Below are 15585 nucleotides of genomic sequence, written 5' to 3'. Positions count from 1 at the left end.
AGAAAGGAGATGAACGGCGATGGCTCAGGCTAAATAGCGCGGCTTAGAAGCAAGGAGAAGCCACGCGGAAGCCTTCACCGCGCCAGCACGACGCCAAATACGGCCACGACGCGCCTGGAACACCGAAGAAGATCGCCGGCCATGTAGCTTAGGCGGTGAACACTATTCACAGTAATTATAGAATTGCCATTCGCTTTCAAAGCCAAATTACTCCCAAATTTGTGTAACAACTCAAAAATCTCCAAAAATAAAAGTTGTTCAAAATCAAAATTTCTACAACTTTTCTTTTATAACGATCCCCTAATTCGGTCTACATTTTGAAATGAAAATTTGAATTCGAAAAGGGGACATTTAAGGAATTTCGCCTTTTCAAATTACTTTAAATTTTACTAAACAACCTGGAAAACTCCAAAAACCAACTTTGTACAACTCAACAATCTCTACAATTTTGCTTTAAGGCTCAACCCCAAAATATGCTTAGATTTTGAAATGAGTTTTTAGGGTAGAATTTAAATGCTGAAAATCAGGGTTTTCTCGAAAATTCAAATCCAAACCAAATTTTTAACTTGATTCAAACAATTCAATTCAACACTTATAACATAAATGTAAACTTGTTTTAGTGAATGCATATCAAAGTTTGCAATATGACCAATGCCTTGCAATGCATATGATGACATGTCCTGTTTTTAATATTTAAACACCCGGGATGTTACAACTATGAAGTCCAGAAAAAGTGTATAACTAGGATAGTTCTAACACTATGAGTTCTTACATAATTGGCATGAAAAATTAGTTCAATATTCAGCAACTTGTGGAGTTTTCACTTGAGAAATGAAATTCACCCAAGTATAATATATATTTCAATCCATAATTTCTTTGAACAGTTTTGTTTTATTCATCCAATAGTCATCTAAAGGTACTTCTCAAATTTCCACAGCAACGCGCGGGGAATTCTTCTAGTTCTACAATATGATAATGCCTAGATGTCGTTTCTCGATGCCATGCTGCTAAGAAAGTACACCTTCTGTAAGTGTGCAACACATGTTTCTAAGTTTATTTGCGAGTTGGTATCTTTGCAATGCAGGAGCTGCTTCAACATTCATGTGCCAGTGCCACTTTTCAAGAACATCGTGCTAGGTTTCTATGGAGAAAGGACACCCGTTCAGAAAGTGAATGGGCTAGGATCCTAGTAGTGCTGGTAGAATAGTTGAAATCTTGAGCTCAAAGCATTAACGAGGACCCAAATGAAATGACCTTCCTTTCTTTACTTTTTTTTGCTAGAATATGCTCGAGCACCACATACTTTAGTCCAATTTCACAATGTACTTTGGCCCTATTTTGCAGGTTTCGAGATTTAGAGTTTAACCCCAAATTCACAAATCCAGAGTGGAGTAGATCCATGATGGATCTGGAGCCTGCCTCCTCACCGCGTTGTCCATCTACCCATGTGAGCCTACTTATCGCCTCCCCACAAGTGCACCTCTCCACCCAAAACCACCTCACCAAGCGCATCTGCCACTCCATATGGGCATGTCCTTTGCCACACTTCCTCTTTAAGCTCAATGGCTACCACAGTTAATAAGCTTGCCAAGGCTAAGATCAGAGTGGTTCTTCTCCAAAAGTGCGCCTCCCAACACAGGTCGGCACCAAGGATGATGACGATGAGTGTGATTCAAGGTAGTGGAGTTCGAGGAGGCTTGGGGTGATGGTGGGCGATGGAGATTGGATCGAGGAGGCAATGCTTAGGGTGGTATGTTGGTTTAGAAAATATGGAGCTACTGGCCATAAACGGGAGCTCTACCCATTCAAAATTGAAGCTACCTTTTCCTAGCTCTTAGAAAATGAACTAGGATGCAATACAACTCTTGTATGTGGCATAGCCACAAAAATCTAGATGTCCACTAATATCTAGAGCTATCATTTTTGGAAAAGGCTCCACCATGAGCTCTCAAATCAGGGCCCTTACTTTTGATTTGAGGGATCCCCCAACTCTTCAGGGTCTATTTTTTCACATCTACTCAAACAACATCCCTCAAATCCATTCTAGTAGACAATGACATATGGGACCACTCATCATTTGCCCATATCCATCGTCGTTCCACTCGGATGAGCTATGTGGGCGTGGGAGATCGAGGAGGAGCACCAGAGACGGCATGGGGAGGGCGAGGACCACCGGAGAAGGCATAGAGAGGGGACCCGTGGTAGGGTCGAGTGCCTTCGATGAGCCGGGGGAGGCGAGCCACACTGGGCTAAGGAGCGTCGCCGGGGCAGGGAATAGGCCAGGCAGCGACGCGAGAAAGTCGGGATAAAAAGGACGTGCGTGAGTGAGTTGGATTGGGGGTGTAGGGAGCTCTCTACATACCCCTAGGAGATGTGATTGAGGAAGGAGATTTGGGGGCCTCTATAAAATAGGGACTTGAGTTGTGACCCTATTAGATTTGAGAATCCTGTTTAGGGTGTCGTCGGAGATGCTTTAAGAGGAAGTTTAATAATAGAGCCAATTACTTTGTTTATAAGACAAGCCATATTAGCAAAAATTAGAGCCAATTCATACAATAACTTGTCTCTTGCTATTCTCTAGCAACCATATTAATAGTTTTTTTATTTCATTCATGATCCCACAATCTGTTACTAGTTTTCTTTGTTTCTCTCTTCAGATCCACTTTCATACACAACAGTAGAGCAAACGAATTACGTTCTCTCTTCCATTACTCAAAGTGGGCCTAGCCGATGCGCCAAGCACTGCAGGAGCAACCAGCAGCTTTCTCTCCCCTTCACTCTCTCATCCAACTTAGCCACACGAGCTGACATGCTCGGTGTTGCGTCCGTCGGGTCGTTGTACTTGCTTTAAGGCCAGTCTCGGTGTAAGTTTTACTTGTATTAACTAGGTTGGTACATAGATATTTGTAATGACATGACAATGTATTTAAAAAGAAAGAGATGAAATAAGTTTTATCTAATGAATACTAAGGGCCTATTTGGTTCCCCCTGCTAAAGTTTTAGCTACTAAATTTAGTCACTTTTATCTACTAAAGTGCCAAACAAACTAACTAAAAAGGAACTAAAATAGTTTAGTCACATTAGTCACCCAAGGTAGCTAAAAGTGGACTAAAGTGCCCAGTGGACAAAGGCTGCCCCTCATTATTGCTGGTCCCCCACTCTGATTTGGGCATTCATTAGGGATAGTTTGGTCTTTGTTGAACTACTTTAATGGTCTTTAGTCACTATAACCAAATAGGGGCGACTAAAGTTTAATCATTGGTTTTAGTAACTAAACTTTAGCAGGAGGAACCAAACAGGCTCTAACTCTCCGTGAGTCAAAATTAAATTCCTATGAAACTCTAGAATGAAACTTTACATTGAGAGTGGATGTTTCATCCAAGTTTCATTTCATTCTATATGACATGGCAGTCTTGGAAACTGCACTATGAAACTGTCCACTGAGACTAAGTGTGTGTATATATATATCGAGACAAAAAAAAGTTAGGGCGAGCACTATTTTTTCTAGGGGGGGGGGGGGGGGGGGTGATCAATGGACTTCTGGTGGAGGTTGGATATTCACTAACTTTAACAATACAATTACAACTATACTCCCTTGTCCCGTTTTAATAGTCGTTTTAGCTTTCATCCAGGCGCTGTGAAGATTCTTTGGACCTGAACGTTGCATGTGTCCGTATGTATGGAGGAGACAGTGAATGTAGACACTTTACTACCGTGCCTGAACGACTATTAAAACGGGACACAGGGAGTATGTCTATATGCCAGGCAAGATAAACATCATTATCACACAAACATGTAAAAGTTTCTAAATCCATATTGAGAAGATCGAGCTGGACAAATAAAACAACTATTTGTAATATGCCATGACCATCTTTAGTTAACAATGGCGAAGTTAACGTGTATAAAATTCTATAAACTACCTAACTAGCCTAATAAATTAATTATCCGGTGACAAAAAAAAATTACTAAGGAGAAGGCAGGCAATTAGCTGACTCTACAAGCTTTTAACCTCCTGATCTCTTTTACTCTCCGTCTTAAATTAAATTAATTTCTAAGGCTATTTTAAGTCAAATAGTTTTAAGGCTGATCAAATTTATAAAAAAGAGCACCGGTATTTATGACACAAAATTAATATCACTAGGGTACACCATGAAATATATTTTCATAATACTATACTTATTTGATGCCATAAATATTTTTATCATTTTCTATAAAATTAATTTAATTTAAGATAGTTTAACTTAAGTTGATTCTAGAAAATTGTTTGGTTTTTTCTTGTCAGGGACGAAGTATCATTACTATAAATCTATACTTCTCCCTCTAAATTGTAGCCATGTATCCAGACATAACATATATTTACACGTATAACGAAAGTAATATTTATTAATAAGATCAAAATCACTTATAATTTAAGATGGAGGGAGTACTTTATAAAATGGGTAAACTCTAGGGTAGCACGAGTCAACGTCTTGCTGTCACGGTCCACGTGCACGCCGACTGGGCCCCCTGCGTCAGCCACCCTGAACCCGGCCCGGTGGACGGCCAATGGCTCGTAGATTCTCGAGTCCTATTGCATGAGGAATCTCTCTCGGCTCCTGTCGAATTTGAAATTTCAATGCCCATACCAGGCAAGTGGCCTCTCCCCTCTCGTCGTCTCCGCCTGCCTTTTTCTCTCTCTACTACTAGTACTACTTCCGTAGAAACGAATTCTAAAAGCCACACTCACCATTCGCTTTCTCGCTCCACTCTCGCCGAGTGAGGGAAGGAGGGAGAGCGGCGGCCGGCGGGAACATGGCGGCGAAAGCGAGCAGCGCAGCCGCCTCCGGCGCGGCCTACGAGGAGCAGCGCAGGAAGCGGGTCCTCGAGAACCTCAAGCACCTGGAGGTGAGCACGCCCTTGGCCCGTTCCCCTTACCCCTCGAGAGGATGACGGACCAATCCATGGATGCCCCCTCTCTTTTCTTCCTTGTTTCCCTGCCGATTTCCGCGGGTTCTTCCATCGATCTGTTTTTGTTCCTAACCCTCGCGCCCGTTTTCTCTGCGCAGGATTTGGGTATAAAGGAGATGTCGAAGAGCCTGCTCCAGGCGGCGCGCCTGCAGAAACAGAACAAGGTGCTTGCCGCACGTACACCGCTTGCACCTCGCGCGCGTGTGTTTACGGGCTAGTGTGGCGATGCTGTGTTGAGCTGTTGTGTTTCTGTTTGCAGGCCGGCGTGCGCGCGAGCCCCAAGGCCAGGAAGAAGTTCGACGCCACCGAGGTGCGGCGTTCTTCGAGGGCGAAGACCACGGTTTCCTACAAGGACGATGTGAGTTCTTCATTGGACTGTATGTAATACTGATAAAAAACACACACTTTTCGTGAAATTGGTACCTGTTACTGTACCCTGCTTGAAGGTCCCGTCGAATTTCATTCCTGCAATTCTTGTACTATAGCCTATTTTACATTTCGATTGTGTGGGGTAGACATCTCATGTCCTGAATAGTCACATCCCTTATGAACAGTTAAGGCCATGGTTTGGGGGCATGGTGTGTTTGGTTTGAGGACAAGGGTGGATGGGATATGGCCAGTCCATGGATTTCGGGATATGGATATCCATGTTGTCTGTTTGGTTGGATGATGGGGCGAGCCATTTTTTTGTTTGGTTGGATGGATGAGATTGCATGGGATGAGAATACTTGACTAATTATATCTATTATTTAAAAATAATAACAACTAATTATACCCTAATAAATATGCACTTGACACTAATCTTGTCATTATAATCACTAATTAAAAATAAAATATGTTAATTAGCACTATACTACTCTAATTGTCACACAAAACATGCGCTAATCAACGTGTGGATATCCTCATCCGTCAGATTTTTGAGGGCCGGGATATCCAGCATCTACCCAGAATATTCCGTGTTATGGATATCCAGGTTCAGCTTGTCCATTCAACCAAACACCCTGTATTCATGGATATCCATGTCCCATCCATGGATATCCATGAAACCAAACACACCTTGGTTTCAGGAACTAATTCATCCAAGAACGAGTTATTCCATGTTTGTTGGGATGACATTAGAATCTCTCAATCTCATGATTGGCAATTATGACCCCCATAAGGTTGTGATTTTGTATCAAATTTAGTTTTTGAAATTAGTAGTGCGAGGAGGTTTTGTTCATACTCATAATAATGTTGACGCGGACATGTTTTTTTGTTTGTTCTGCCAGTTTGGTGAACTGGATATTTTTCTGCGTGGCACAAGGTAATGTCTTTGTTTACCTTATCAATGTAGATTCGATGGTATTGTGAGTTTGTGACTAGACCCTACTATGAGCTACTTTCTTGTGTTGAACAGGCGCAGTGGTGGTAGGAATACAGAGCATGGAAGAGAATACACAGGAAGAATTTCTTCGTATCAACAGCAACAACGTGCTTTCAGAAAAGCTGAGAAACTTCAAGACAGTCTAGACCCTAATAACCCATCTTTTGTTAAGACCATGGTTCGATCACATGTGTCCAGCTGCTTTTGGCTTGTAAGCTCTAAGATATTCTAGAATTTGTTTGACTAATTTGTCAGAAAAGCGTAGGATCAATTTCTAATCAAGGATATTTTCTTTACGCTTTACAAGGGTCTTCCTACAAGCTTCTGCAAAGATAATCTGCCTTCCAAAGAGTTTAGGATGGTCTTGGAGGACGAAGAGGGTGTTGAATTTGATGCTGTCTATATTGGAAACCGAACAGGTCTAAGTGGTGGATGGAGGGGCTTTGCAATGCACCACAACCTGGAGGAAGGGGATTCATTGGTCTTTGAATTGGCTGAGCATGACAGATTTAAGGTACTAAATCATGCTTGTTTACTTCGACATTGCACACTACTCTGGACCAAATAGATATTCTTATCATGGCTGTTTAAACTCGCAAAAGTTTTTCACCCTCGGCTAATTCCACATTTGCCATAAGAATGAAAACAAAGTCCAAACTTTCTGACATGGATACTCTGGAAGAGAACATGTTTCTAAAAGTGCCCCCGCCCGCCCCCCCCCCCCCCCCCCCCCCCCCCCTAATGTATCAAGCAAGCATGGCAAGGAATTGGAATCCAGTTTAGCCATCTTATGCTTTTGGGCCTGTTAGATTTGTATTACTGCACTGAGACATTGATGCTTACCTCTCTCCTGTGTCCTGCACTATCAATATTTATAAATGAATATGAGGTTGTATTAATATCTTGTCAACAACTTTGTATTTTTTTGGCACTCAAGGTTAACCATTTGTTCTAGTGTATATTCAGCTGCATTTTGTTGGACCTGATTGTATGAACTCCGCATAAATCTCTTATCTATTGCAGATTTATATAATAAAAGCTATCGATGATGATGTGAAAGAGGCTGAGCCTGATGACAAGAATGCCAGTGGGGGTACCAAGGAAGAGCCTGACCAGGAAGAATCACCTGTTGCTGAGCCTCCAAAAGGTGCCAAAAGGAGAAAACTCCGAGGACGGCGGTAGTTTTCCTATTAGTTTACATCGAACTTGCAATATTAGGCACTCTTTGGTAAGCGAACGCCGCCATGCTATTTATGTGCTCTCCTGTCAGGTCATCCATTTTGCTCGTTTTTGTTGACCTGTTCTTTCTGAAATTACGGGTGTCCAATTACAACCCATATATTGCGGCGAAAAGTACATCTATCAACGTAGGTAGCCCTTGATTCATGTAAATAAGTAGTTTGACAGTGGAGCACTTGCGTTCTCAGAACCCCCTGTGTGCTACTTTAGCAAAGAGACTAATTGCTTCTGTGCAATATGAAGTGAGAATCATTAGCAAAGAGACTAATTGCTTCTGCGCATATGAAGTGAGAATCATTAACAAAGAGACTAATTGCAATGACTTTCTGCGGCAAAACCTTGTTACTTCTAACACCGAATAGACCCTAAACATGTCAGCACTCAAAGCTGTATTCATTTACAGAAAGAAGATTAACATATCAGAAGGTTAAAGAAGGCAATGCCAGCTGAATAATTCAGAAAAGACGACCTGGGAGTGGTAAGCCTATAATGTTACAGAACAAACTTGCTGCATATTCACAAGAATTACACCATGCCTACCGAGGAGTTACCCTTCCAGAGATCATGCCGCTGCTCGCATCAAGACTCCCAGAGGCCTGTGACGAGATGAAGAGGGTCCCAGTCTCTGAAGTTAACGATTTACTGACATCGGTCGAGTCTGTCTCTGAGGTTTCCAGCAGAATCAGGTCCCCTTCAGGCATCATCCTCAGGATGAGCTCAAGTTCTCTTACAATCTCCACATGGAAGGCCTGGCATCAGTTTCATCCTGGCAACACTTGGTTGCTAGTGATAGGAACCTCCTGATGCATTCTGGGGGGCACAAGCCCATCCGGCCATCGATTATTTCAGAAACTGTGCCCGACTGGCAAGCTGAGTTTACCTACAGGAATAGGATAATGCAGTTCGTCATTACATATGTGCTTGTTTTTTTACCTGACAGCAAGCACAAGTCTCATGATAATAACAGTCTAAGCTTATGGATTTTCAACCGGTTTCAGCTGTCATTTTTTTTAGTTTTGTGAGAACTGGCTATCCTTTAAAAGTGCAATGTATCCATAGCTGAAGAGTGCATACCTCTCTCACGATGTTTTTACCATGCTCAATTGGTTTCATACCAGTCAACATTTCAAGGAACACGACACCGAGGCTGTAAACATCACTCTTATCCGTCAATTTGTGAGTTAGGAAGTATTCCGGATCAAGATAGCCCTGCCAAAATAATAAAGATATGATATAGTACTGCTGCAAAAGAAAGCATGGTTATTTTGACATTGTCGATATGACTGACAGTCTGACACTTACTGGGGTGCCCTTAACAACAGTGGAGACATGAGCTGGTAATGTCCCTTCGACATCTGGCACTGGAGCAAGCCTTGAGAGACCAAAATCGGCTACCTTCGCGACGAATTTGGAGTCCAACAGAATGTTGCTGGCCTTAACATCACGGTGGAATATAGGTGGATCTGCTTCAGTATGCAGATACAAAATTCCTTTTGCAGCACCCAATGCGATTTTCAACCTCAAACCAAAACTTAGAGGTCTCTTGGACTTGGCTGTGGTTAGCAAATGATGTAAAATAAGAGGTGTTTTGATTAGCATAAGAAAGAGAAAATGTTCAAATACCTGATAATGGATCTCTCCAATTACTTACCAGAAAGATGGTCACGTAAAGTGCCATTTGACATGAATTCATAAACCAGCATCTGCAAAACAGGATTTGAGGAGCAGTTCAGGGATGCTGACAAACTATATTTTCTACATATATACAACTAAAACCAAAAGGTTTCACCTGCTCATCCTCTTCATCACAATAGCCAACCAATGAAACCAAATTGCGATGATGCAATCTTGATAATAACTCTATTTCTGTGCAGAACTCCCTTGAACCTTGAAGAGAATCCTCATGTGCTCGTTTGATTGCTACAACTGTTCCATCGGCTAGAATCCCCTTGTAGACTTTTCCATAACCTCCTTGGCCAACTTGGGCTGATAGATCGAAATTATTTGTGGCTATAGCCATTTCTTCAAATGTGAAGCATCTAACGCCATCAATTTTGACAGAAAACCTTGACACTGCAAACAGCATGATATGTATGTTCAGGTCCTCTCTCTTGAACGAGCTATGTGCTACAAAGCTAAAAAGTCACTCAGTACAACCAAATGTAAATGACTTACATGAACGCTTTGAGACAGTTCTATGTCTTGAACGCCTTCTCACTATAAGCGTGGTAGCTACCACAGAAAGTAAAATAGCGCCAGCAATTGAGCTAGCCAAGATACAGCCCAGTGCAGCCTTACTTAAACCTGTTGAGGCTGCATTTGGAAATTCTGCAAAATGCGATAAATAGAATGTTTTTATGCACCAATAGATGTTTAATTGGGCTAAGTGAGTGGACATAAATTCAATGAAATATAAGTCAAGGAAAAAGTAATTGCCAATCAGCCTATCACTGTAAAAAGCAAATGCTATAATTTATCATTTGTATTTCTACAATATTTTTAATTTTGAGGAAGTAATGTGTTTTGTTGCATGCAATCATTACACATTTACACTCTGCTAATCAAGCTAACAGAAATGCAATAAAAAAGCTATCGTAATGATCCAAATAATTTCACGAAATAAAACACAGAAACTCCCCTGAAGTCCTGCAACTGTACTTTTTCCTCGCAGAAAAACTAAAAAATAAGCTGCTAGGCACAAGTTTTAAATAATAGAATTAATATCTTCAAAGTGAACACATACCATCTGCATAAGAACCTAGTGTGAAGTTGAGAAGCTCATATGGACCAAATACATCTGAAAGAGTAATTTCCCAGGCAGCAAGTATGTGTCTGAGTCTCACAATCTCAGATATATTGAATAAACTTGAATTACTTGGAAATAACTTCATGTGCATATTTAGCCTTGGACCAACCTCCCATATGTAGCTCTCAATATTTAGCTGATACAGAAACAGTTGCAATAAAGAGGTTAAGTTGATCTCAAAGGCATCTTCATAGGGACGAAAATCTGTGATTCCTGGACTCTTCAGCCGAATTCCAACTCCAAGTGGCACCGCACAAAAGCAAGGTATTGGTGATGATGGATTGTACTCGTAATTTTTATCTGTAGGGCAAGGTTGACAACTAGAGCCTTGTTCATTTTTCGATGTTTGCATGTTTACTGACATGGGTTGGCACAGGTTGGTTATCAGAGCTCCATTCGTATCCCCACACACAGGGTTTCCATATAGCCTGCCAAAAATGACAGCAGTGGTGATCACTATCCATTGCATGAAAAGGTTACTCAAAAGGGAATTGGAATTTTCTTTGCCCCTGAGAAAAGTGCAATCTTCAGTTCTAGTTCTGATTTTCACACATGCATGATGATTCAAGTGTAGGATATGAAGAGAACTGTTGTCAAATACTTAAAACATAGTCTCACTGTTACATAGATACAAAAGCTTGGTCACAAAGGGAAAAAGGAGGTCTGTACAGCTTTAATTTGACAGAATATACAATATCAATTAATACTGCATCCTATAAAGAAAGGTGCATAATCGCAATTCAGTACGCACAGGGACTATAGATATTATTGATGTGGAGATGAAAACTGAAATGCATAGCAGAAATGTATGAGAACATACATTACAGTGACATTTGGGGGAGGATCAAATGCGGCCGGAATTGTCTTGAGAGAATTGTTTTGGAAGTCTCTGTGTTATTATAAAAATATTAGTACATATGTATAGTTAGATCTGAAAAGAATTACTTCTGCAGAAAAGTTCATACAGAACAAGGCTTCTATAACCAGTAAGCCCAATGCCATTCCAGATTGTCGAGGGAACAGAACCATTTAGATAATTATCCTCGAGTGACCTGCAAAATAAAATTTAAGTGATTTAAGAACAAAAATAATAAAAATATGACAGCTTGAAAAGCTTTACATATGTATTCTTATTTTCAAATGCATTTTTTATAAGCTAACTAATATGACTCACGATTTATATTGATCTAGATAAAATGATTACAGATTTGAATCCAGTTATGGGAAGATTACAAACAGAAGTCGTTGTAATCTCTTCACTGGATAAGACATATATAAAGTTCACATATTTGCAGTGAAAATAAACAGAACCATATGCAAAACAAATCATATCCATATTCAATGCAAAAGGCTGTTCGAAGACTGTTGAGCAAGCTACACTTACAATATCTGAAGATTGGGGAGCCCTGAGAAGTTCTGTGGGATAGTTCCACTGAGCATGTTGTGCGACAAATCACTGCCACATAACTAGAATTAAATCGATGATTAACGAAAATAGAGAAGCATTATCTTAACTACATACATTGTAGTGATATTGGAAGCAAGCTTATTAGTTGGTATAGATCCTGTCAACTGGTTCCAGCTAATATCCCTGAAAAACGAATGTGAGAGTTATTAAGACATGTCCTGAACTGTATGAACTGAAAAGTTGGGCACCTATTGAAAAGGGAAAAACCACACTAATCTTAATAAGTTTCTAATTTAAACTGTTCCAAGAGCCAAGTTCATAGCAACAATCGATAGTCATAATGCTAAAATACATTAATTGGGAACTAATACTGAGATGTACTCACAAATAGCCAAGTTGAGGTATGCTACTCAGATCTGGAATAGCTCCTTGCAAGCTGCAGTTCCTAAGACTCCTGATAATACAAGAAATATTCTCCTCAGGTCTTTTTTAATTCTGTATAAGTTTAGTCTATTGAAGCTGGATGTTGGCACCATGGGTGCTTGCAATTACCTTTTGAGTAAAGGCTAAAACTAAATTATTATATGATTCATGGTGAACAAAAGATATCACACCTTTTAATTTTCATATAATAAGGGAGAAAGGATAAAAAAATCAAAAGAATAACAGAAAAGGCCATTCTTACAGCTTTAGTAGTGTGGATATGTTGCTATATGTAGTAGGGATGGAACTTCCACTGAAATTATTGTTATCAGCCTGACTAGTAGAAACAGAACGATATGATGTCAGAAACAGTTATATGCTTCTATGATAAGCAATTTTATTCTGACTATCAGTGGGGTAAATACAAACCCAACGCAAGAAAATTTAGGTACATACAATATTTTCAAGGCAGGCGCTTCAGCAAATTCTGGAGGAAGAGGTCCAGATAGATTGTTATTGTCAACAAGCCTACAAGGTTGCATTAAAGTATGAGAATGAAGACTAATTTAATATTTCATTTTTTGATTTGCAGAAGAATAAAAATCGGGAAAGAAGTAGAGTTTCCACATACAGGTGAAGAAGAAGAGGCAATCTGGAAAGTTCAGACGGGATGGCCCCACTTAACGAATTATTGTTCATATGACTAAAATGAACAGGATGGTTGAGGTTAGAAATAAGTACAAATGAAACGGAAAAACAGAGAGACAAACATACAATGGAAATAAACAATTCTTACAGATGTTTCACACTTCTTAAATTGGAAAATGATTTAGGTATGGGGCCGGACAATTGGTTTTGGTCAACCTGTAATCTGTTTAAACTTTGAAGGTTGCCTGATCTCAGTCTGGTAAAATACCGGAGAGTTGATTGCCATTCAAAAGTCTGCAAAAGGCATGAAAATAACTATATCAATGTTATTTAACACAGATACTGTGGAGAAATGTTTATTAATTAGAAATGGTAATGTTAAACTGATGTTGTGTTGTGTGCATTATGAGGTTGAGACATGCTGAATAATTCAACGAGAGGTAAGAAAAATAATAGAAAAAGAAAACTTACATAAGTTTGAGCGTGACGATGTTGCCTATCTCCTTTGGGATGCTACCACTTAAGTTGTTCCACATAAAATCCCTTCAAGAAACACAGCATTTAGTTGAATAGCTTAAGAATCAAGAATAAATGTTCCCTCAAAGAAAAGGAATCAAGAACAAAAATCTGCTCGAAACCATGAAATAAGGAATCAAAATTGTGAAGAAAACTTGCTAGCAAGGCACCATGATTTTATGCACGTATTGAAAAGATAGCGAATGGAAATTAGAACAGTTTAAAATTTACAAAATGCAGGAGAACTAAAAAAGAGAGGAAGTTCAATTTCAGAGTAATACTTACAATGTTTTCAGCTGAGATAAAAGACTGACCGTCTGGTGCCAGAGTTCCTGAGAGATTCCTCTTAAATAACTGCCTGCATGGAGATAAAATTAATGCTACTAGGAACAACTTCAACCTTACAGAAACGACTTAATGAGTTACTGGGTTGTTATATTCCATATCGCGCTGATGTAATAAAATAAACAAACTTTACAAAACCCATGATATTTCAAGCAAAACAAAAGCCTTAGAAAAGAAGCTAGAGAGCAATGGTGCTAGGATTTGTAAACTTAGTCTGATACGACTAACAGGACTGATGTTTCATGTTCACATGATTGGACAATTGTCAACCAAGGGCAGTTCATGTTACAGTTGGATTTATGTGTACATGCAGAAAACATTATTTTTTTCCCCTCAAGAAGTCACATGAAGTTGGCATTTGACCATACAAACTACCTTTGACAATAATAGTGTCTGTTGATTTTTATTAAACAAGAGCAACATGGTAACCAAGACTGACGGATAGAAGAAACAAACTATGATGAATAAATCAAATATTAGTACTGATCATACAATTCTGTCACATGAAGAAATGCATCATCATTCACTTTGTGGCAGAAGACTCCTGTCCAATTTGACGTGCACGGATCTCCCCTATTCCAATTCTTAAGGTTGTTCATAGGATCAACTAATCTTCCCTTGATAGCCCTGAGCCCATCGACTGCATTATGGGAAGAAACCATTCATTCACTTGCAGAAAGTTCCAAACATTCTCACGAATTAACATATGGCAAACAGAAATTACCCTCGGAAGGGTCAGTAGTCTGCCCCAATGCAACATCCGAGCAGGGGAGCAACACAAGTAGGGTAAGTGCACAGAGGACGTCTCCAAACTTAGCCATCCCTCCGAGAAAATTAGCAACTTGTCATATCCCCAACAGCGCAAATATCCAAAACTTCAATTCCTATATACATCAAAGAAAAGAGAATCGCTTAACTCTATTTAAAATAATGATTAGTAGTAGCATCATTCTTGGTGATGTGGATTTGTACGATCAGGGAAATAAATATCTATCTTGACATGATTTTTTTTAATGGAGGGGGAAATAATGACCAGATGTGCAAATATGATATATAGTCACATGCAGTAGTGCACCTACCATGTTGACATGTTCTAACAACCTGTCTGGCCCAACTGTCCTCTGTTCAAAATAAATGTATAACTGGGGAGGGGAAGCGAGTATGACTTAGAGCGATGAAACTGAACCCCTTTTTGAGCATATATATTGCTCAGCTTCACTGACAATTCATTCAACTACACTGACGATAACACCTTCCTACTTTTGGAATCACGACATGCCAACTAAACTAGCAGAGGGAACAGATACTTGTGCAATTGATGCATAAGTACTGACGAAGACACAGACTATTTCCTCTAAAGAACAGAACTGAATCTTATCTGTCCGAGAAGGGAATACGGTAGAAAAGATTTTATTTTTACTGCAAGAAGTAAAGTAACAAACACTGAGCTAACGCGAACATTCGCAAACACAATTGCTCGAGAACAAAAATAAGATCAAAGCATACATACACATACACGAGTACACGACGCAAGTAGATAGTAACCAGATGAACGGGATTTGGCAAGAACTCACCTGAATAATTAATTGAAAAGCTCTTCTTTTCAGGAAGCCAAGAAGAAATGGCGGCGAGGAAGGCGGTTCAGGTTCTGCACGAAGCGGAGCTGAGGAGGAAGAGGAGAGGGGCCGCAAGTGAGAAACTGAGAAGGCGGCGTTGCTCCTCCGGTCTCCCTCTCGATCCTATCCGCTTGCTTACTTCAGCGACCGCTCCCGCGGGAAGAGGGACTCCCGCAGCTACGCGACCTGCGCCGCGCTTCTAGCCTACTACTGAGTATTGAAGTCTGATGACAGTAGCGAAGAGGAGCCCCGCCGTCGCGACGCGCGTTTTAAA

General features: G+C 40.2%; 1 protein-coding gene and 1 pseudogene across 1 annotated transcript; one reads left to right on the top strand and one right to left on the bottom strand.

Annotated features, from left to right (window-relative positions):
* Positions 1 to 4380: 4380 nt before the first annotated feature.
* On the top strand, positions 4381 to 7785 carry LOC136518362 (B3 domain-containing protein Os05g0481400-like). Its single transcript, XM_066512011.1, has 7 exons — positions 4381 to 4884; positions 5046 to 5111; positions 5207 to 5305; positions 6216 to 6250; positions 6344 to 6521; positions 6618 to 6824; positions 7334 to 7785. Exons 1-7 carry the CDS (start codon positions 4792 to 4794, stop codon positions 7490 to 7492), a joined length of 837 nt encoding a protein of 278 aa, XP_066368108.1. The 5' UTR covers positions 4381 to 4791; the 3' UTR covers positions 7493 to 7785.
* A 136-nt stretch (positions 7786 to 7921) lies between these two features.
* On the bottom strand, positions 7922 to 15585 carry LOC136518361 (probable LRR receptor-like serine/threonine-protein kinase At1g06840; annotated as a pseudogene).

Source organism: Miscanthus floridulus, chromosome 17, assembly GCF_019320115.1.
Source record: "Miscanthus floridulus cultivar M001 chromosome 17, ASM1932011v1, whole genome shotgun sequence".
Taxonomy (NCBI): Eukaryota; Viridiplantae; Streptophyta; class Magnoliopsida; order Poales; family Poaceae; genus Miscanthus; species Miscanthus floridulus.
Note: the sequence above shows the minus strand (reverse complement) of the source record. Positions and strands in the feature narration are given on the sequence as shown.

Coding starts and splice junctions, on each gene's coding strand:
- LOC136518362 (XM_066512011.1), top strand. CDS start 4,792: ATGGCGGCGAAAGCGAGCAGCGCAGCCGCCTCCGGCGCGGCCTACGAG. Junction 4,885..5,045: donor AGAACCTCAAGCACCTGGAG/GTGAGCACGCCC, acceptor TTCTCTGCGCAG/GATTTGGGTATAAAGGAGAT. Junction 6,251..6,343: donor ATTTTTCTGCGTGGCACAAG/GTAATGTCTTTG, acceptor TGTGTTGAACAG/GCGCAGTGGTGGTAGGAATA.